The sequence below is a fragment of the Ostrea edulis genome, chromosome 3 (genome assembly GCF_947568905.1).
Source record: "Ostrea edulis chromosome 3, xbOstEdul1.1, whole genome shotgun sequence".
NCBI lineage: Eukaryota > Metazoa > Mollusca > Bivalvia > Ostreida > Ostreidae > Ostrea > Ostrea edulis.
In genome coordinates this window covers 86046575-86067857 of record NC_079166.1, presented here as the reverse complement: position 1 = coordinate 86067857, position 21283 = coordinate 86046575, and the positions used below count along the sequence as shown (strand labels likewise).

Here is a 21283-nt window from a genome sequence, read left to right as displayed (position 1 = left end):
ATATGTCGGTAAATGTCTGCTTATAATATCCATTAGCAATTATGCAATGCTTTATGTTATATATTAGTCTTTTTACTTTAGAAAATGGTTGATTCCATAAAAATTGCTACTATGAATTGCCAGGGCTTGGCTACATTATCAAAACGTCAAGATGTGTTAAATTTTTATAGATCGAAAGGTTATTCTATAATATGTTTTCAAGATACCCACTTCACCCCTGAAGCAGAACCATATATTGAAGCCATGTGAGGCTATAAATGTTTCTTCAACTCTTATAAATCAAATGCAAGAGGGGTAGCCTTATTTTTTAACAATAATTTTGAATTCAAGGTACACCAAGAAAAGAGAGACAAAGAGGGAAATTTAATTGTCCTAGACTTAACAATAGAGGATAATAGGGTCACTCTTAACATTTATCGTCCAAACATTGATAGTCCTGAGTTTTATGAATATGTTCGTGAGATATTTTTAGAACTGGATAATGAGTATTATATACTTTTAGGAGATTTTAATCTTGCTGTGAGCCCAGATATTGATACAAATAATTATATTTCAATAAATAACCCAAAAGCAAGGAAAAAATTATTAGAAATTATGGATGACTTACAACTTCTAGATTATTTTAGAATTTTGAATCCTGATAGACGGGTTTATACATGGCACAAAAAGACACCCTTAAAACAGGGTCGTCTAGATTACATTTTAATCTCTGAAAGTTTATCCAATTCTGTGGAAACATACTTAATTAAACCTGGTTATAGATCAGATCACTCCATAGTTGTTGTAGAATTAAAATTTAACTCTTTTAAAAGGGGATGTGGAATTTGGAAATTCAATAATAGTCTTCTTTCAGATAAAGAATATGTGCAGAAAGTCAAAGAAACTATTCATAAAGTCTGTAGACAATATAGTAAAAGTGACACGGATAACACAAGATCTATTGATGATAGTATACTATTGGAGGTTTTACTTATGGAAATAAGGGGTGTTACTATTTCATACTCTTCCTACAAGAAAAAACAAAGGGAAAAGCAAGAAATATCTCTACTTGAAGAAATAGGTCATTTAGAAACTGAGGAAAACATAGACTTGCATCTTATTGCAGAAAAGAGGTTGATTTTAGAAAACTTCAGAAAAGAAAAACTGGAAGGTCATATCATAAGATCTAAAGCTAGATGGATAGAGGAAGGGGAAAAACCCACAAGGAATTTCTGCAGTCTGGAAAAACGCAATTATTTAAATAAAACTATTAAAAAATTGGACGTTGAAGGAAATGGTATGATCTATGAACAGGCGGATATACTTAATGAAGTTAAATGTTTTTACCAACCTCTATATACAAATAAAGATTTAGAACTTTTAGATTTAGATCTTAACAAAATTATTCAAAATTGTGTTCCAAAGTTGGACAAAAATATTTCAGAGTCTTTGGAAAGAACAATATCTGAAAAAGAAGTGTTTGAAGTATTAAAAAATATGGAAAACAATAAATCTCCAGGTAGTTATGGATATAGTGTAGAATTTTTCAAATTTTTTTGAACAGATATGAAAGAACTCATATTAAAATCTGTTAACTGTATTTTCTCCAAAAAAGAGCTTCCCATCTCTCAGCAATTGGAGATTTCATGTTTGCCTAAAGGTGATAAATCTAGACACTTTTTAAAAAAACTGGCGACCTATTACATTGTTAAATGTCTGGTATAAACTTATTTCAGGTTGTCTTAGTAACAGAATCAAGTCTACTTTAGATCATCTTATTTCAGACACCCAGTCTGGATTTATAAAAGGAAGATACATTGGAGAAAATACCAGATTTATCTATGATCTTATGCATTATACAGAAAGTAAAAATATGCCAGGACTATTGGTTTTAATTGATTTTGAAAAAGCTTTTGACTCCATTTCATGGTCATTTATATATAAAGTATTAAGATATTTCGGTTTTGGTGAATACATTTTGAATGGGTGAAGATTTTTAATACAAATTTTAGGGCTGCAGTGTTACAGAGTGGGTTTTTATCTACTCAATTCAATATTGAGAGGGGCTGTAGACAAGGCGACCCTGTTGCACCTTATTTGTCCCTCCTTTGTGCAGAAATATTTGCAACTTTAATTAAACAAAATAAGGATATAAAAGGTTTTGTGATATGTGATAAGGAACACAAAATAAGTCAATATGCAGATGATACATCACTTGCTCTTGATGGAACACCCAAGTCACTTTTTACAGCATTAGATACCTTAGATTTTTTCTCTAAACTTTCTGATTTGAAGGTAAACAACTCAAAAACAAAAATGTTTGGATCGGATCTAAAAAGTTTTCAAATCGGGTCTTTCATCACACTCACTGAAGAGACATTATTTGTCGAAATGTGCATCTGGTTCATCAAAATTGGTACCGTATAAGTTTAACATTATGATCCCTGGGTCGAGGCCTCTGCTGGTGGACTGTTAGTCCCCGAGGGTCTCTACAGCTCAGTAGCTAAGTACTTCGCTACTAGCTTGAAAATACGGATGTATATTTAATTGCTGTTATAAAATTTAGAAATTCATTTCAAAATTAAGGATTATCTCCCTCATGCATAGCTCTTATCCTTGGACGAATTTGGCTCCACTTTTTTGAAACGCTGTTTTTGGCTATATTTAGCTCTAAAACTTCATAGTTATTTCAGATTTCAAACATTTCGGTTGAGCATCACTGAAGAGACATTATTTGTCAAAATGCGCATTTGGTGCATCAAAATTGGTACCGTATAAGTTTTACACTAGATGGAAACTTGACTGGGGTTCAACAACTTTCAATTTATTAGGTATTAACTTTTCAGTAGACTTACAACAAATTACAGATTTAAACTACAACATAATATTCCTAAAATAAAGAGCATGCTACAACATTGGAAAAGGCGAGTTCTAACACCAATTGGTCGGGTTACAGTGGTTAAAACATTAATTATTCCGAAAATAAACCATTTATTTCTATCACTACCAACACCGAAAAAGGAGATAGTTAATTCATTAAGTAAAGATATTTTTGAATTTATTTGGAATGGAAAATGTGAAAAAGTAAAACGTTCTATTGTAACTCAAGACCACCATCATGGAGGTCTAAAAATGGTGGACATCAACAATTTTATCATGTCTTTAAAATGTTCATGGTTGAAAAGGTTATTGATGGGAAATAAATCCTGGGTAGATATTTTTGAAGCAATTAATGGTCATGATTTTGTTCACAAATTACTTGATTTTGGAAATGCATTTATCTCTGAATGTGTCATTCCAGAAAACAATATTTTTTGGCAAGATGTTTTTAATTCTATGCTCCATGCAATAAAATCCTTTGACAAAAATTTCTACAAGGAAACCTATCCCAGCATTCCTGTGTGGTATAATTCAAATATTAGAGTGGGTATGAAAACACTGTTTATCAAAAGCTGGTATAAAAAGGTGTAAAACTGATAGACGATTTCCTAGATGGCAAAGGGAATCTTTATAACATAAACCTTTTCAACATAAATTTGATATTCAAGTTTGTATATTACAATATAACAGTGTATTGAGTGCAATATCAACTCATCTGAAATTGTTTGAAAACAAAGGTTTATTCAATAGATCTTTTACACCTTATATTCCATTATATTATAAACCTTTGATTTTGCAAACTAAATGTACTAAATGCAAGGTGAAGATAACGAACAGTGATCAATCTCATAACTCCAACAAGCAATACAAAATAGATAGTTGGGCAAACACGGACCCCTGGACACACCAGAGGTGGGAACAGGTGCCTAGGAGGAGTAAGCATCCCCTGTTGACCGGTCACACCCGCCGTGAGCCCCATATCCTGATCAGGTAAACGGAGTTATCCGCAGTCAAAATCAGTGTGCCAAGAACAATGTAAACCATGATATACCTACTTCGGTTTCAAAGTGGAATTTAGATCTGTTAGCTAATGTAATAGAGATATGTGTTAAGGATGCTTTTACTGTATGTTTTAAGACTACCAAGGACTCTACTATCCAATGGTTACAATATAGATTACTTCATAGAATTCTGCCTGTTAATTATTATCTTAAAAAATCAATGTTGTGTCTTTTGATAGTTGTACCTTTTGTAATGATGAAGTTGAGACAATTCAACACGTTTTCATTGGCTGTGAAAAAGTATCTATATTATGGAGCAATCTGAGCATGCACATTTATAAAACAACTTCCAAAAGAATAGGTTTTAATGTATTTAATATTTTATTAGGTGAACTCCCATTGTCGAAAGGCAACAGAATTGTAAACTTCCTTATCCTATATACAAAACAATATATTTTTTCTTGTTTGAAAAAAAACCAAATTGACAAGATTCTTGGAATTATGTTTCTATCTATACAACAAATACAAGGTTGAAAAATGTATTGCGTATCAGAATTTAGAAAGACAAAAATTTGAAAACACTTTCTGACAGCATAAAAAAATCATAATTTTGCTATTTCAAGCAATATGTTTTTCTTCTACTTTTGAAACCACATGTACTTTTATCTATTTACTTGAGCTCTGTATTGTTATCATTTTTCTCTTACAATTATATTAAAAATAAAAGCACTTACCGGTACCAACAAAAGTATGAGTGTGCGTATGAAATTGTGTGAAAGTGGTTAGAAAGAAAATGACAAATTTTCTTCTGTCTTAAGTCAATATTTGTGAAATAAAAAATTTATAAATAAAAAAAAACCCACAAAAAAAAAAAACCCATCTCAATATAGATGATAAATTCTCGCGTGGACGTAAAACGACCAAACAGATAAGCATATTGCCTTCAGAATTAGAACGTTCGTTACGTGGTCAGCAAATACATTTCATTTTTATCTATAGTAAACCTTTAACCTGTTTTACTTTCAATATCATTTTGGAGACGTTCAATTTCTTTTTAAATGATATGTTCTCTGCCAAGAGAATTAAAGTAAAATATTTTTAAAAACACTAATGAATGGAATTGTAAGAAATTAGTATGAAATATAACATTAACATTCACCCACTTTTACAAATATTGTTAGATGGACATTATGTATCCATGTGACCTGTAATAAGTCACAATTGTCATTTTATACTTTGCACTGCACGCATGAATAAACCTTCTATACATCCATTCATGCGAGAATTATAACTTTAATGTATACGTGAGAATGTAATGAGTTACATCACTCTTTCTACACCACTTACATACAGATTTAGAATTTAAATTTTTCATGGGAAATATACCTATCAAACTGATCTAAAGAATGTACAAATGCAATGGAAAGTGGACATTTTGTGCATAACTTAATTATAAAGCCTATTTACTACACGAATACTGCTAATGATAAATAATAATGATAATAATAAACAAGAATTAAATTTGCCCACCATTTCGTCTCTTGATTTCTCTTTCCAACTTTTGATTCTGTTCATTTTCATCGGCTAATTGCTCTATAAGTATAATAAAAACAAGAATATCATGTATTGAATATTGGATATTCGTTTTACAAATGTTGATGTTACAATATGCTAGACATTTTAGACTTAGATAGTAAATGTTCAAATCTTAAAGCTAACTTCATTTTGTAGATTTTCTTTAAATATAAATAATTACATATCTGCTGTGGAGAAAAGATCCTCCTTACAACAGTAAATAATGATTTTCATCAATGTTGATACCAATAAAATCATCGTACATATGTTTTACAAAACTTCAAATTTAGTCAAATACCTTTCAAACACTGTACTTCTTCTGTCAGCTTCTGGTTTTCATCATGATATCTCTCTAAATAAAACAGTTGAAGCATGCAATACAATAACCGTTTAACTAGCAATCGACATCTCTTCACCACCTGGACTTTTCAGATCTGATATATTGATCAAATTGTCATTTTTCGAAAAAGAAGTGCTTCTACAAATGTACGCTGTTGACTAATGAAAGGTGAAGATAACGAAGAGTGATCAATCTCAAAACTCCTATAAGCAATACAATACAATACAGATAGTTGGGAAAACAGGGACCTTGAGCACAACAGAGATGGGATATGGTGCCTAGGAGGAGTAAGTATCCCCTGTTCACCGGTTACACCCCCCGTGAGCCCTATATCCTGATCAGGTAAACGAAGTTATATGTAGTCAAAATCGAATGAATAATTCTCGAGGGGACGTAAACCAATTAAATAAACAAGTATATCGCCCTCATAATTAGAACGTTCGCTACGTGGTGAGTAAATGGATTTCATGTTGATACATAGTAAACCACCAACCTGTTTTGCTTTGATTTTCACTTAGCAGACGTTCAATTTCCTCTTTAAATGATGATATGTTTTCTGACAAGAGAATTGAAGTAAAAAAAATTAAAATAACCACTTATGAAAGGTGAAGATAAGGAACAGTGATCAATCTGATAACTCCTACAAGCAATACAAAATAGATAGCTGGGCAACCACGGTCCCCTGGACACTCCAGAGGTAGAATCAGCCGCCTAGGAAGAGTAGACATCCCCTGCAGACCGGTCACAACCGCCGTGAGCCATATATCCTATTCAGGTAAACGGTGTTATCCGCAGTCAAAATCAGTGTGCCAAGAACGGCTTAACATTCGGTATGAAACACGTCAGATAGCACTTGGTCGACACTTGGCAACATCTCAATATAGATGATAAATTCTCGCGTGGACGTAAAACGACCAAACATATAAGCATATTGTCCTCATAATTAGAACGTTCGTTACGTGGTCAGCAAATACATTTCATTTTCATGTATAGTAAACCACTAACCTGTTTTACTTTCAATATCATTTTGGAGGCGTTCAATTTCCTTTTTTAAGGATGATATGTTTTCTGCCAAGAGAATTAAAGTAAAATATTTCACAAAAAACACAAATGAAAAGGAATTGTAAGAAATTAGTATGAAATCTAACATTTACATTCACCCGCTTTTACAAATATTGTTACGTGGACATTATGTATCCATGTGACCTGTAATAAGTCACAATTGTCATTTGATACTTTGCACTGCACGCGGGAATAAGCCTTCTATACATCCATTCATGCGAGAATTATAAATTTAATGTATACGTGAGAATGTAACGAGTTACAGCCCTCTTTCTACACCACTTACATACATATTTAGAAGTTAAATTTTTCATGGGGAAATATACCTACAAAACAGATCTAAAGAATGCAGAAATGGAATGGAAAGTGGACATTTTGTGCATAACTTAATTATAAAGCCTATTTACTACACGAATACTACTAATAATAAATAATAATGATAATAATAAACAAGCACTAAAATTACCCACCATTTCGTCTCTTGATTTCTCTTTCCAACTTTTGATTCTGTTCATTTCCATCGGCTAATTGCTCTAAAAGTATAATAAAAACAAGAATATCATGTATTGAATATTGGATATTCGTTTTACAAATGTTGATGTTACAATATGCTAGACATTTTAGACTTAGATAGTAAATGTTCAAATCTTAAAGCTAACTTCATTTTGTAGATTTTCTTTAAATATAAATAATTACATATCTGCTGTGGAGAAAAGATCCTCCTTACAACAGTAAATAATGATTTTCATCAATGTTGATACCAATAAAATCATCGTACATATGTTTTACAAAACTTCAAATTTAGTCAAATACCTTTCAAACACTGTACTTCTTCTGTCAGCTTCTGGTTTTCATCATGATATCTCTCTAAATAAAACAGTTGAAGCATGCAATACAATAACCGTTTAACTAGCAATCGACATCTCTTCACCACCTGGACTTTTCAGATCTGATATATTGATCAAATTGTCATTTTTCGAAAAAGAAGTGCTTCTACAAATGTACGCTGTTGACTAATGAAAGGTGAAGATAACGAAGAGTGATCAATCTCAAAACTCCTATAAGCAATACAATACAATACAGATAGTTGGGAAAACAGGGACCTTGAGCACAACAGAGATGGGATATGGTGCCTAGGAGGAGTAAGTATCCCCTGTTCACCGGTTACACCCCCCGTGAGCCCTATATCCTGATCAGGTAAACGAAGTTATATGTAGTCAAAATCGAATGAATAATTCTCGAGGGGACGTAAACCAATTAAATAAACAAGTATATCGCCCTCATAATTAGAACGTTCGCTACGTGGTGAGTAAATGGATTTCATGTTGATACATAGTAAACCACCAACCTGTTTTGCTTTGATTTTCACTTAGCAGACGTTCAATTTCCTCTTTAAATGATGATATGTTTTCTGACAAGAGAATTGAAGTAAAAAAAATTAAAATAACCACTTATGAAAGGTGAAGATAAGGAACAGTGATCAATCTGATAACTCCTACAAGCAATACAAAATAGATAGCTGGGCAACCACGGTCCCCTGGACACTCCAGAGGTAGAATCAGCCGCCTAGGAAGAGTAGACATCCCCTGCAGACCGGTCACAACCGCCGTGAGCCATATATCCTATTCAGGTAAACGGTGTTATCCGCAGTCAAAATCAGTGTGCCAAGAACGGCTTAACATTCGGTATGAAACACGTCAGATAGCACTTGGTCGACACTTGGCAACATCTCAATATAGATGATAAATTCTCGCGTGGACGTAAAACGACCAAACATATAAGCATATTGTCCTCATAATTAGAACGTTCGTTACGTGGTCAGCAAATACATTTCATTTTCATGTATAGTAAACCACTAACCTGTTTTACTTTCAATATCATTTTGGAGGCGTTCAATTTCCTTTTTTAAGGATGATATGTTTTCTGCCAAGAGAATTAAAGTAAAATATTTCACAAAAAACACAAATGAAAAGGAATTGTAAGAAATTAGTATGAAATCTAACATTTACATTCACCCGCTTTTACAAATATTGTTACGTGGACATTATGTATCCATGTGACCTGTAATAAGTCACAATTGTCATTTGATACTTTGCACTGCACGCGGGAATAAGCCTTCTATACATCCATTCATGCGAGAATTATAAATTTAATGTATACGTGAGAATGTAACGAGTTACAGCCCTCTTTCTACACCACTTACATACATATTTAGAAGTTAAATTTTTCATGGGGAAATATACCTACAAAACAGATCTAAAGAATGCAGAAATGGAATGGAAAGTGGACATTTTGTGCATAACTTAATTATAAAGCCTATTTACTACACGAATACTACTAATAATAAATAATAATGATAATAATAAACAAGCACTAAAATTACCCACCATTTCGTCTCTTGATTTCTCTTTCCAACTTTTGATTCTGTTCATTTCCATCGGCTAATTGCTCTAAAAGTATAATAAAAACAAGAATATCATGTATTGAATATTGGATATTCGTTTTACAAATGTTGATGTTACAATATGCTAGACATTTTAGACTTAGATAGTAAATGTTCAAATCTTAAAGCTAACTTCATTTTGTAGATTTTCTTTAAATATAAATAATTACATATCTGCTGTGGAGAAAAGATCCTCCTTACAACAGTAAATAATGATTTTCATCAATGTTGATACCAATAAAATCATCGTACATATGTTTTACAAAACTTCAAATTTAGTCAAATACCTTTCAAACACTGTACTTCTTCTGTCAGCTTCTGGTTTTCATCATGATATCTCTCTAAATAAAACAGTTGAAGCATGCAATACAATAACCGTTTAACTAGCAATCGACATCTCTTCACCACCTGGACTTTTCAGATCTGATATATTGATCAAATTGTCATTTTTCGAAAAAGAAGTGCTTCTACAAATGTACGCTGTTGACTAATGAAAGGTGAAGATAACGAAGAGTGATCAATCTCAAAACTCCTATAAGCAATACAATACAATACAGATAGTTGGGAAAACAGGGACCTTGAGCACAACAGAGATGGGATATGGTGCCTAGGAGGAGTAAGTATCCCCTGTTCACCGGTTACACCCCCCGTGAGCCCTATATCCTGATCAGGTAAACGAAGTTATATGTAGTCAAAATCGAATGAATAATTCTCGAGGGGACGTAAACCAATTAAATAAACAAGTATATCGCCCTCATAATTAGAACGTTCGCTACGTGGTGAGTAAATGGATTTCATGTTGATACATAGTAAACCACCAACCTGTTTTGCTTTGATTTTCACTTAGCAGACGTTCAATTTCCTCTTTAAATGATGATATGTTTTCTGACAAGAGAATTGAAGTAAAAAAAATTAAAATAACCACTTATGAAAGGTGAAGATAAGGAACAGTGATCAATCTGATAACTCCTACAAGCAATACAAAATAGATAGCTGGGCAACCACGGTCCCCTGGACACTCCAGAGGTAGAATCAGCCGCCTAGGAAGAGTAGACATCCCCTGCAGACCGGTCACAACCGCCGTGAGCCATATATCCTATTCAGGTAAACGGTGTTATCCGCAGTCAAAATCAGTGTGCCAAGAACGGCTTAACATTCGGTATGAAACACGTCAGATAGCACTTGGTCGACACTTGGCAACATCTCAATATAGATGATAAATTCTCGCGTGGACGTAAAACGACCAAACATATAAGCATATTGTCCTCATAATTAGAACGTTCGTTACGTGGTCAGCAAATACATTTCATTTTCATGTATAGTAAACCACTAACCTGTTTTACTTTCAATATCATTTTGGAGGCGTTCAATTTCCTTTTTTAAGGATGATATGTTTTCTGCCAAGAGAATTAAAGTAAAATATTTCACAAAAAACACAAATGAAAAGGAATTGTAAGAAATTAGTATGAAATCTAACATTTACATTCACCCGCTTTTACAAATATTGTTACGTGGACATTATGTATCCATGTGACCTGTAATAAGTCACAATTGTCATTTGATACTTTGCACTGCACGCGGGAATAAGCCTTCTATACATCCATTCATGCGAGAATTATAAATTTAATGTATACGTGAGAATGTAACGAGTTACAGCCCTCTTTCTACACCACTTACATACATATTTAGAAGTTAAATTTTTCATGGGGAAATATACCTACAAAACAGATCTAAAGAATGCAGAAATGGAATGGAAAGTGGACATTTTGTGCATAACTTAATTATAAAGCCTATTTACTACACGAATACTACTAATAATAAATAATAATGATAATAATAAACAAGCACTAAAATTACCCACCATTTCGTCTCTTGATTTCTCTTTCCAACTTTTGATTCTGTTCATTTCCATCGGCTAATTGCTCTAAAAGTATAATAAAAACAAGAATATCATGTATTGAATATTGGATATTCGTTTTACAATTGTTGATGTTACAATATGCTAGACATTTTAGACATAGTAAATGTTCAAATCTTAAAGCTAACTTCATTTTGTAGATTTTCTTTAAATATAAATAATTACATATCTGCTGTGGAGAAAAGATCCTCCTTACAACAGTAAATAATGATTTTCATCAATGTTGATAGAAATAAATCATCGTACATATAATGTTCTACAAAACTTCAAATTAAGTCAAATACCTTTCAAACACTGTACTTCTTCTGTCAGCTTCTGGTTTTCGCCATAATACGTCTCTAAATAAAACAGTTGAAGCATGCAATACAATAACGGTTTAACTAGCAATCGACATCTCTTCACCAACTGCACTTTTCAGATCTGATATATTGATCAAATTGTCATTTATCGAAAACGAAGTGCTTCTACAAATGTACGCTGTTGACTACTGAAAAGTGAAGATAACGAAGAGTGATCAATCTCAAAACTTATATAAGCAATATAATACAATATAGATAGTTAGGGAAAACAGGGACCTTGGACACTCCAAGAGATGGGATCTGGTGCCTAGGAGGAGTAAGCATCCCCTGTCCACCGGTTACACCCGACGTGAGCCTTATATCCTGATCAGGTAAACGGAGTTATCCGTAGTCAAAATCGAATGAATAATTCTGGAGGGGACGTAAAACAATCATATAAACAAGTATATCGTCCTCATAATTAGAACGTTCGCTACGTGGTGAGTAAATGGATTTCATGTTTAAATATCGTAAACCACCAACCTGTTTTGCTTTGAATTTCACTTTGCAGACGTTCAATTTCCTCTTTAAATGCTGATATGTTTTCTGACAAGAGAATTAAAGTAAAAAATTTAAAATAAGCACTAATGAAAGGTGAAGATAACAAAAAGTGATCAATCTGATAACTCCTACAAGCAATACAAAATAGATAGTTGGGAAAACACGGTCCCCTGGACACACCAGAGGTAGAATCAGGTGTCTAGGAGGGGTAGACATCCCCTGTAGAACGGTCACAACCGCCGTGAACCCTATATCTTGTTAGGGTAAACGGTGTTTTCCGCAGTCAAAATCAGTGTGCCAAGAACGGCTTAACAATCGGTATGAAACACGTCAGACAGCACTTGGTCGACACTTGGCAACATTTCAATATAGATGATAAATTCTTGCGTGGACGTAAAACGACCAAACAGATAAACAAATTGCCCTCATAATTAGAACGTTCGTTACGTGGTCAGCAAATACATTTCATTTTTATGTATAGTAAACCACCAACCTGTTTTACTTTCAATATCATTTTGGAGACGCTCAATATCCTTTTTAAATGATGATATGTTTTCTGCCAAGAGAATTAAAGCAAAATATTTCAAAAAACCCTAATGAAAGGGAATTGTAAGAAATTATTATGAAATCCAACATTTACATTCACCCGCTTTTACAAATATTGTTAGATGGACATTATGTATCCATGTGACCTGTAATAAGTCACAATTGTCATTTGATATTTTGCACTGCACGCGGGAATAAGCTTTCTATACATCCATTCATGCGAGCATTATAACTTTAATGTATACGTGAGAATGTAACGAGTTACAGCCCTCTTTCTACACCATTTACATACATATTTAGAATTTAAATTGTTCATGGGAAATATACCTACCAATTACATCTAAAGAATGCACAAATGCAATGGAAAGTGGACATTTTGTTCATTACTTAATTATAAAGCCTATTTACTACACGAATACTGCAAATAATAAATAATAATGATGATAATAATCAACAAGAACTAAATTTGCCCACCATTTCGTCTCTTGATTTCTCTTTCCAAGTTTTGATTCTCTTCATTTCCATCGGCTAATTGTTCTAAAAGTATATAAAAAAACAAACAAGAATATCATGTGTTGGCTATTGGCTGTTCGTTTTACAAATGTTGATGTTACAATATCCTAGACATTTTACACTTATATAGTAAATGTTCAAAGCTTAAAGCTAACTTCATTTCGTATATTTTCTTTAAATATATATAATTACATATCTGCTGTGGAGAAAAGATCCTCCTTAGAACAGTAAATAATGATTTTCATCAATGTTCATAGCAATAAAAGCATCGTACATATAATGTTCTACAAAACTGCAAATTAAGTCGAATACTTTTCAAACACTGTACTTCTTCTGTCAGCTTCTGGCTTTCATCATGATAGGTCTCTAAATAAAAAAGTGGAAGCATGCAATACAATAACGGTTTAACTAGCAATCGACATCTCTTCACCAACTGCACTTTTCAGATCTGATATATTGATCAAATTGTCATTTATCGAAAAGAAATGCTTCTACAAATGTACGCTGTTGACTAATGAAAGGTGAAGATAACGAAGAGTGATCAATCTCATAACTGCTATAAGCAATACCATACAATATAGATAGTTGGGAAAACAGGGACCTTGGACACACCAGAGATGGGATCTGGTGCCTAGGAGGAGTAAGCATCCCCTGTCGGCCGGTCACACCCGCCGTGAGCCCTATATCCTGATCAGGTAAACGGAATTATCCGTAGTCAAAATCGAATGAATACTTCTGGAGGGGACGTAAAACAATCAAACAAATAAGTATATTGCCCTCATAATTAGAACGTTCGCTACGTGGTGAGTAAATGGATTTCATGTTTATATATAGTAAACCACCAACCTGTTTTGCTTTGAATTTCACTTTGCAGACGTTCAATTTCTTCTTTAAATGATGATATGTTTTCTGCCAAGAGAATTAAAGTAAAATATTTCAAAAAACACTAATGAAAAGGAATTGTAAGAAATTATTATGAAATCCAACATTTACATTCACCCGCTTTTACACATATTCTTAGATGGACATTATGTATCCATGTGACCTGTAATAAGTCACAATTGTCATTTGATATTTTGCACTGCACGCGGGAATAAGCCTTCTATACATCCATTCATGCGAGAATTATAACTTTAATGTATACGTGAGAATGTAACGAGTTACAGCCCTCTTTCTACACCACTTACATAGATCTTTAGATATAAAATTTTTCATGGGAAATATACCTACCAAACAGATCTAAAGAATGTACAAATGCAATGGAAAGTGGACATTTTGTGCATAACTTAATTACCAAGCCTATTTAATACACGAATACTGCTAATAAATAATAATAATAATAATAAACAAGCACTAAAATTACCCACCATTTCGTATCTTGATTTCTCTTTCCAACTTTTGATTCTCTTCATTTCCATCGGCTAATTCCTCTAAAAGTATAATAAAAACAAGAATATCATGTATTGAATATTGGATATTCGTTTTACAAATGTTGATGTTACAATATGCTAGACATTTTAGACTTAGATAGTAAATGTTGAAATCTTAAAGTTAACTTTATTTTGTAGATTTTCTTTACATAACTTATGCAATGGAAATATGCGTTTAGAATTTGCCGTGTACAAAGAAAACATACTACGGATTTCGGCAATTAAGATTTCATGCCCATTTAATTCCTCGCTCAGGTGCTGGATCTTCATCTCCTTTTCCTTCCCAGCATTCATTTCCTGGTCACGGGATTCTGTTGTAATTACAACATGCGAATAAATATAAATAATTACATATCTGCTGTGGAGAAAAGATCCTCCTTAGAACAGTAAATAATGATTTTCATCAATGTTCATAGCAATAAAAGCATCGTACATATAATGTTCTACAAAACTTCAAATTAAGTCGAATACTTTTCAAACACTGTACTTCTTCTGTCAGCTTCTGGCTTTCATCATGATAGGTCTCTAAATAAAAAAGTGGAAGCATGCAATACAATAACGGTTTAACTAGCAATCGACATCTCTTCACCAACTGCACTTTTCAGATCTGATATATTGATCAAATTGTCATTTATCGAAAAGAAATGCTTCTACAAATGTACGCTGTTGACTAATGAAAGGTGAAGATAACGAAGAGTGATCAATCTCATAACTGCTATAAGCAATACCATACAATATAGATAGTTGGGAAAACAGGGACCTTGGACACACCAGAGATGGGATCTGGTGCCTAGGAGGAGTAAGCATCCCCTGTCGGCCGGTCACACCCGCCGTGAGCCCTATATCCTGATCAGGTAAACGGAATTATCCGTAGTCAAAATCGAATGAATACTTCTGGAGGGGACGTAAAACAATCAAACAAATAAGTATATTGCCCTCATAATTAGAACGTTCGCTACGTGGTGAGTAAATGGATTTCATGTTTATATATAGTAAACCACCAACCTGTTTTGCTTTGAATTTCACTTAGCAGACGTTCAATTTCTTCTTTAAATGATGATATGTTTTCTGCCAAGAGAATTAAAGTAAAATATTTCAAAAAACACTAATGAAAAGGAATTGTAAGAAATTATTATGAAATCCAACATTTACATTCACCCGCTTTTACACATATTCTTAGATGGACATTATGTATCCATGTGACCTGTAATAAGTCACAATTGTCATTTGATATTTTGCACTGCACGCGGGAATAAGCCTTCTATACATCCATTCATGCGAGAATTATAACTTTAATGTATACGTGAGAATGTAACGAGTTACAGCCCTCTTTCTACACCACTTACATAGATCTTTAGATATAAAATTTTTCATGGGAAATATACCTACCAAACAGATCTAAAGAATGTACAAATGCAATGGAAAGTGGACATTTTGTGCATAACTTAATTACCAAGCCTATTTAATACACGAATACTGCTAATAAATAATAATAATAATAATAAACAAGCACTAAAATTACCCACCATTTCGTATCTTGATTTCTCTTTCCAACTTTTGATTCTCTTCATTTCCATCGGCTAATTCCTCTAAAAGTATAATAAAAACAAGAATATCATGTATTGAATATTGGATATTCGTTTTACAAATGTTGATGTTACAATATGCTAGACATTTTAGACTTAGATAGTAAATGTTGAAATCTTAAAGTTAACTTTATTTTGTAGATTTTCTTTACATAACTTATGCAATGGAAATATGCGTTTAGAATTTGCCGTGTACAAAGAAAACATACTACGGATTTCGGCAATTAAGATTTCATGCCCATTTAATTCCTCGCTCAGGTGCTGGATCTTCATCTCCTTTTCCTTCCCAGCATTCATTTCCTGGTCACGGGATTCTGTTGTAATTACAACATGCGAATAAATATAAATAATTACATATCTGCTGTGGAGAAAAGATCCTCCTTAGAACAGTAAATAATGATTTTCATCAATGTTCATAGCAATAAAAGCATCGTACATATAATGTTCTACAAAACTTCAAATTAAGTCGAATACTTTTCAAACACTGTACTTCTTCTGTCAGCTTCTGGCTTTCATCATGATAGGTCTCTAAATAAAAAAGTGGAAGCATGCAATACAATAACGGTTTAACTAGCAATCGACATCTCTTCACCAACTGCACTTTTCAGATCTGATATATTGATCAAATTGTCATTTATCGAAAAGAAATGCTTCTACAAATGTACGCTGTTGACTAATGAAAGGTGAAGATAACGAAGAGTGATCAATCTCATAACTGCTATAAGCAATACCATACAATATAGATAGTTGGGAAAACAGGGACCTTGGACACACCAGAGATGGGATCTGGTGCCTAGGAGGAGTAAGCATCCCCTGTCGGCCGGTCACACCCGCCGTGAGCCCTATATCCTGATCAGGTAAACGGAATTATCCGTAGTCAAAATCGAATGAATACTTCTGGAGGGGACGTAAAACAATCAAACAAATAAGTATATTGCCCTCATAATTAGAACGTTCGCTACGTGGTGAGTAAATGGATTTCATGTTTATATATAGTAAACCACCAACCTGTTTTGCTTTGAATTTCACTTAGCAGACGTTCAATTTCTTCTTTAAATGATGATATGTTTTCTGCCAAGAGAATTAAAGTAAAATATTTCAAAAAACACTAATGAAAAGGAATTGTAAGAAATTATTATGAAACCCAACATTTACATTCACCCGCTTTTACACATATTCTTAGATGGACATTATGTATCCATGTGACCTGTAATAAGTCACAATTGTCATTTGATATTTTGCACTGCACGCGGGAATAAGCCTTCTATACATCCATTCATGCGAGAATTATAACTTTAATGTATACGTGAGAATGTAACGAGTTACAGCCCTCTTTCTACACCACTTACATAGATCTTTAGATATAAAATTTTTCATGGGAAATATACCTACCAAACAGATCTAAAGAATGTACAAATGCAATGGAAAGTGGACATTTTGTGCATAACTTAATTACCAAGCCTATTTAATACACGAATACTGCTAATAAATAATAATAATAATAATAAACAAGCACTAAAATTACCCACCATTTCGTATCTTGATTTCTCTTTCCAACTTTTGATTCTCTTCATTTCCATCGGCTAATTCCTCTAAAAGTATAATAAAAACAAGAATATCATGTATTGAATATTGGATATTCGTTTTACAAATGTTGATGTTACAATATGCTAGACATTTTAGACTTAGATAGTAAATGTTGAAATCTTAAAGTTAACTTTATTTTGTAGATTTTCTTTACATAACTTATGCAATGGAAATATGCGTTTAGAATTTGCCGTGTACAAAGAAAACATACTACGGATTTCGGCAATTAAGATTTCATGCCCATTTAATTCCTCGCTCAGGTGCTGGATCTTCATCTCCTTTTCCTTCCCAGCATTCATTTCCTGGTCACGGGATTCTGTTGTAATTACAACATGCGAATAAATATAAATAATTACATATCTGCTGTGGAGAAAAGATCCTCCTTAGAACAGTAAATAATGATTTTCATCAATGTTCATAGCAATAAAAGCATCGTACATATAATGTTCTACAAAACTTCAAATTAAGTCGAATACTTTTCAAACACTGTACTTCTTCTGTCAGCTTCTGGCTTTCATCATGATAGGTCTCTAAATAAAAAAGTGGAAGCATGCAATACAATAACGGTTTAACTAGCAATCGACATCTCTTCACCAACTGCACTTTTCAGATCTGATATATTGATCAAATTGTCATTTATCGAAAAGAAATGCTTCTACAAATGTACGCTGTTGACTAATGAAAGGTGAAGATAACGAAGAGTGATCAATCTCATAACTGCTATAAGCAATACCATACAATATAGATAGTTGGGAAAACAGGGACCTTGGACACACCAGAGATGGGATCTGGTGCCTAGGAGGAGTAAGCATCCCCTGTCGGCCGGTCACACCCGCCGTGAGCCCTATATCCTGATCAGGTAAACGGAATTATCCGTAGTCAAAATCGAATGAATACTTCTGGAGGGGACGTAAAACAATCAAACAAATAAGTATATTGCCCTCATAATTAGAACGTTCGCTACGTGGTGAGTAAATGGATTTCATGTTTATATATAGTAAACCACCAACCTGTTTTGCTTTGAATTTCACTTTGCAGACGTTCAATTTCTTCTTTAAATGATGATATGTTTTCTGCCAAGAGAATTAAAGTAAAATATTTCAAAAAACACTAATGAAAAGGAATTGTAAGAAATTATTATGAAATCCAACATTTACATTCACCCGCTTTTACACATATTCTTAGATGGACATTATGTATCCATGTGACCTGTAATAAGTCACAATTGTCATTTGATATTTTGCACTGCACGCGGGAATAAGCCTTCTATACATCCATTCATGCGAGAATTATAACTTTAATGTATACGTGAGAATGTAACGAGTTACAGCCCTCTTTCTACACCACTTACATAGATCTTTAGATATAAAATTTTCATGGGAAATATACCTACCAAACAGATCTAAAGAATGTACAAATGCAATGGAAAGTGGACATTTTGTGCATAACTTAATTACCAAGCCTATTTAATACACGAATACTGCTAATAAATAATAATAATAATAATAAACAAGCACTAAAATTACCCACCATTTCGTATCTTGATTTCTCTTTCCAACTTTTGATTCTCTTCATTTCCATCGGCTAATTGCTCTAAAAGTATAATAAAAACAAGAATATCATGTATTGAATATTGGATATTCGTTTTACAAATGTTGATGTTACAATATGCTAGACATTTTAGACTTAGATAGTAAATGTTGAAATCTTAAAGCTAACTTCATTTTGTAAATTTTCTTTAAATAACTTAAGCAATGGAAATATGCGTTTAGAATTTGCCGTGAACAGAAAAAACATACTACGGATTTCTGCAATTGAGATTTCATGCCCATTTAATTCCTCGCTCAGGTGCTGGATCTTCATCTCCTTTTCCTTCCCAGCATTCATTTCCTGGTCACGGGATTCTGTAATAATTACAGCATGCGAATAAATATCAATAATAACACATCTGGTGTGAAGAAAAGATCCTATTTAGCACAGTAAATAATGATTATCATCAATGTTGGTAGGAATACAATCATCTTTCATATAATGTAAAAAAAAAAGCCTTAAACCAACCCAAATACCTTTCAAACACTGTACTTCTTCTGTCAGCTTCTGGTTTTCGCCATGATACGTCTCTAAATAAAAAAGTGGAAGCATGCAATACAATAACGGTTTAACTAGCAATCGACATCTCTTTATCAACTGGAATTTTCAGATCTGATATATTGATCAAATTGTCATTTATCGAAAAGAAATGCTTCTACAAATGTACGCTGTTGACTAATGAAAGGTGAAGATAACGAAGAGTGATCAATCTCATAACTCCTATAAGCAATGATTATCATCAATGTTGATATCAATAAAATCATCGTACATATAATGTTCTACAAAACTTCAAATGAAGTCAAATACCTTTCAAACACTGTACTTCTTCTGTCAGCTTCTGGTTTTCATTATAATTCGTCTCTAAATAAAAAAGTTGAAACATGCAATACAATAACGGTTTAGAAGAAAAGTTAAACCATGCAACAGAAATAATGATACAAGTAGCAATCAGCACCTCTTCCCCAAATGGACTTTTATATTTCGAAACATTTATCAGATTATCATTCATCGAAAAGAAGTACCTCCACATTGGTACGCTGTTGACTGATACAGTTCCCTCATCGTGAGAACTACGTTATATTAAAGTTATGGTTGAACGTACAGAACATTCACTGTGTACAAATAAATTATCCTAAAGACCGTGTCAATAAAACAGATTGTTACAAAATATTTCCAGACACGTGCACACAAAAATCCACCGGTACAAACTATCCACACGCACGAGCACGTCAAACTGACTGATACAACTGCATTCGACAGCTACATCTAATTGTCATTGTTGTCATTGGCATGATTTAGAAGTAACTCGAGAATTAAAGCTGTATGACCCGATGTTCATGTATTATTTTTGTGCATTATTACTTTAATATATCTGCATGTAAAAGAAAACAGCGAGAATATTATTTAGAAAGTAAATAAGTGTGATACATATATCAATCATCCCATAATAGACGTCTATAAATAGACCCACCCGCGTCAGGGGAATCCCAACATGATGTATTAACTCGTCTAGTTTTAAAGCTGAAAGCGCGTAAAACAACGAATTACTAAGAGGTATTTGATATTTTCATTTTTATCAAACTTATGGCACGGTGCTGTTGTAACAAAATGCACAGCTTTACACAGATAAGACCACCGCTAATCTGAAAGTTTGAACTGGTCACGTGACTATCACTTGAAATGGCAGAGTGACGCGGTTATTTGTAAACATCGATTTAAATTCAAATAAGTGGGGTTGAAACAGGTGAAATAATGTATGATATGTCATACAGCCTCATAAATACATACGTGTGATGATTTAATAGCGTTTTTTACGAGATGGAAAAAAATATTGTAATTCAGACAATACAGCTTTAACGTCACTTGACTCGTATGATCCCCTGTAACATCAACTGGTTTGTCAGTAGCCAGAATGTGCATGAAATATGCATGAAAGATGAAAATAACAAACAGTGGTCCATTACATAAGTCCTGTCTTGTACAATCCTCTTAAA

At 33.2% G+C, this 21283-nt stretch overlaps 1 protein-coding gene across 2 annotated transcripts in view; it reads right to left on the bottom strand.

Moving 5' to 3' along the window:
• LOC125673907 (chromosome partition protein Smc-like) overlaps positions 1-21283 on the bottom strand; it is a 56208-nt gene that overhangs the window by 23327 nt on the left and 11598 nt on the right. The window contains exons 4-38 of one of the 2 annotated variants that reach the window (XM_056159270.1): positions 20097-20150; positions 19766-19819; positions 19499-19603; positions 19230-19292; positions 18710-18772; positions 18176-18229; positions 17911-18015; positions 17642-17704; positions 17121-17183; positions 16587-16640; positions 16322-16426; positions 16053-16115; positions 15532-15594; positions 14998-15051; positions 14733-14837; positions 14464-14526; positions 13943-14005; positions 13409-13462; positions 13058-13120; positions 12531-12593; positions 12020-12082; positions 11483-11536; positions 11142-11204; positions 10615-10677; positions 10103-10165; positions 9568-9621; positions 9225-9287; positions 8698-8760; positions 8186-8248; positions 7651-7704; positions 7308-7370; positions 6781-6843; positions 6269-6331; positions 5734-5787; positions 5391-5453 (exon numbers count right to left, since the gene is read on the bottom strand). In XM_056159270.1, coding sequence (XP_056015245.1) covers positions 5391-5453; positions 5734-5787; positions 6269-6331; positions 6781-6843; positions 7308-7370; positions 7651-7704; positions 8186-8248; positions 8698-8760; positions 9225-9287; positions 9568-9621; positions 10103-10165; positions 10615-10677; positions 11142-11204; positions 11483-11536; positions 12020-12082; positions 12531-12593; positions 13058-13120; positions 13409-13462; positions 13943-14005; positions 14464-14526; positions 14733-14837; positions 14998-15051; positions 15532-15594; positions 16053-16115; positions 16322-16426; positions 16587-16640; positions 17121-17183; positions 17642-17704; positions 17911-18015; positions 18176-18229; positions 18710-18772; positions 19230-19292; positions 19499-19603; positions 19766-19819; positions 20097-20150 — 2283 coding nt within the window. The remainder of the gene's footprint in view (positions 1-5390; positions 5454-5733; positions 5788-6268; positions 6332-6780; positions 6844-7307; positions 7371-7650; positions 7705-8185; positions 8249-8697; positions 8761-9224; positions 9288-9567; positions 9622-10102; positions 10166-10614; positions 10678-11141; positions 11205-11482; positions 11537-12019; positions 12083-12530; positions 12594-13057; positions 13121-13408; positions 13463-13942; positions 14006-14463; positions 14527-14732; positions 14838-14997; positions 15052-15531; positions 15595-16052; positions 16116-16321; positions 16427-16586; positions 16641-17120; positions 17184-17641; positions 17705-17910; positions 18016-18175; positions 18230-18709; positions 18773-19229; positions 19293-19498; positions 19604-19765; positions 19820-20096; positions 20151-21283) is intronic. The other variant, XM_056159271.1, reaches the window with a different exon arrangement.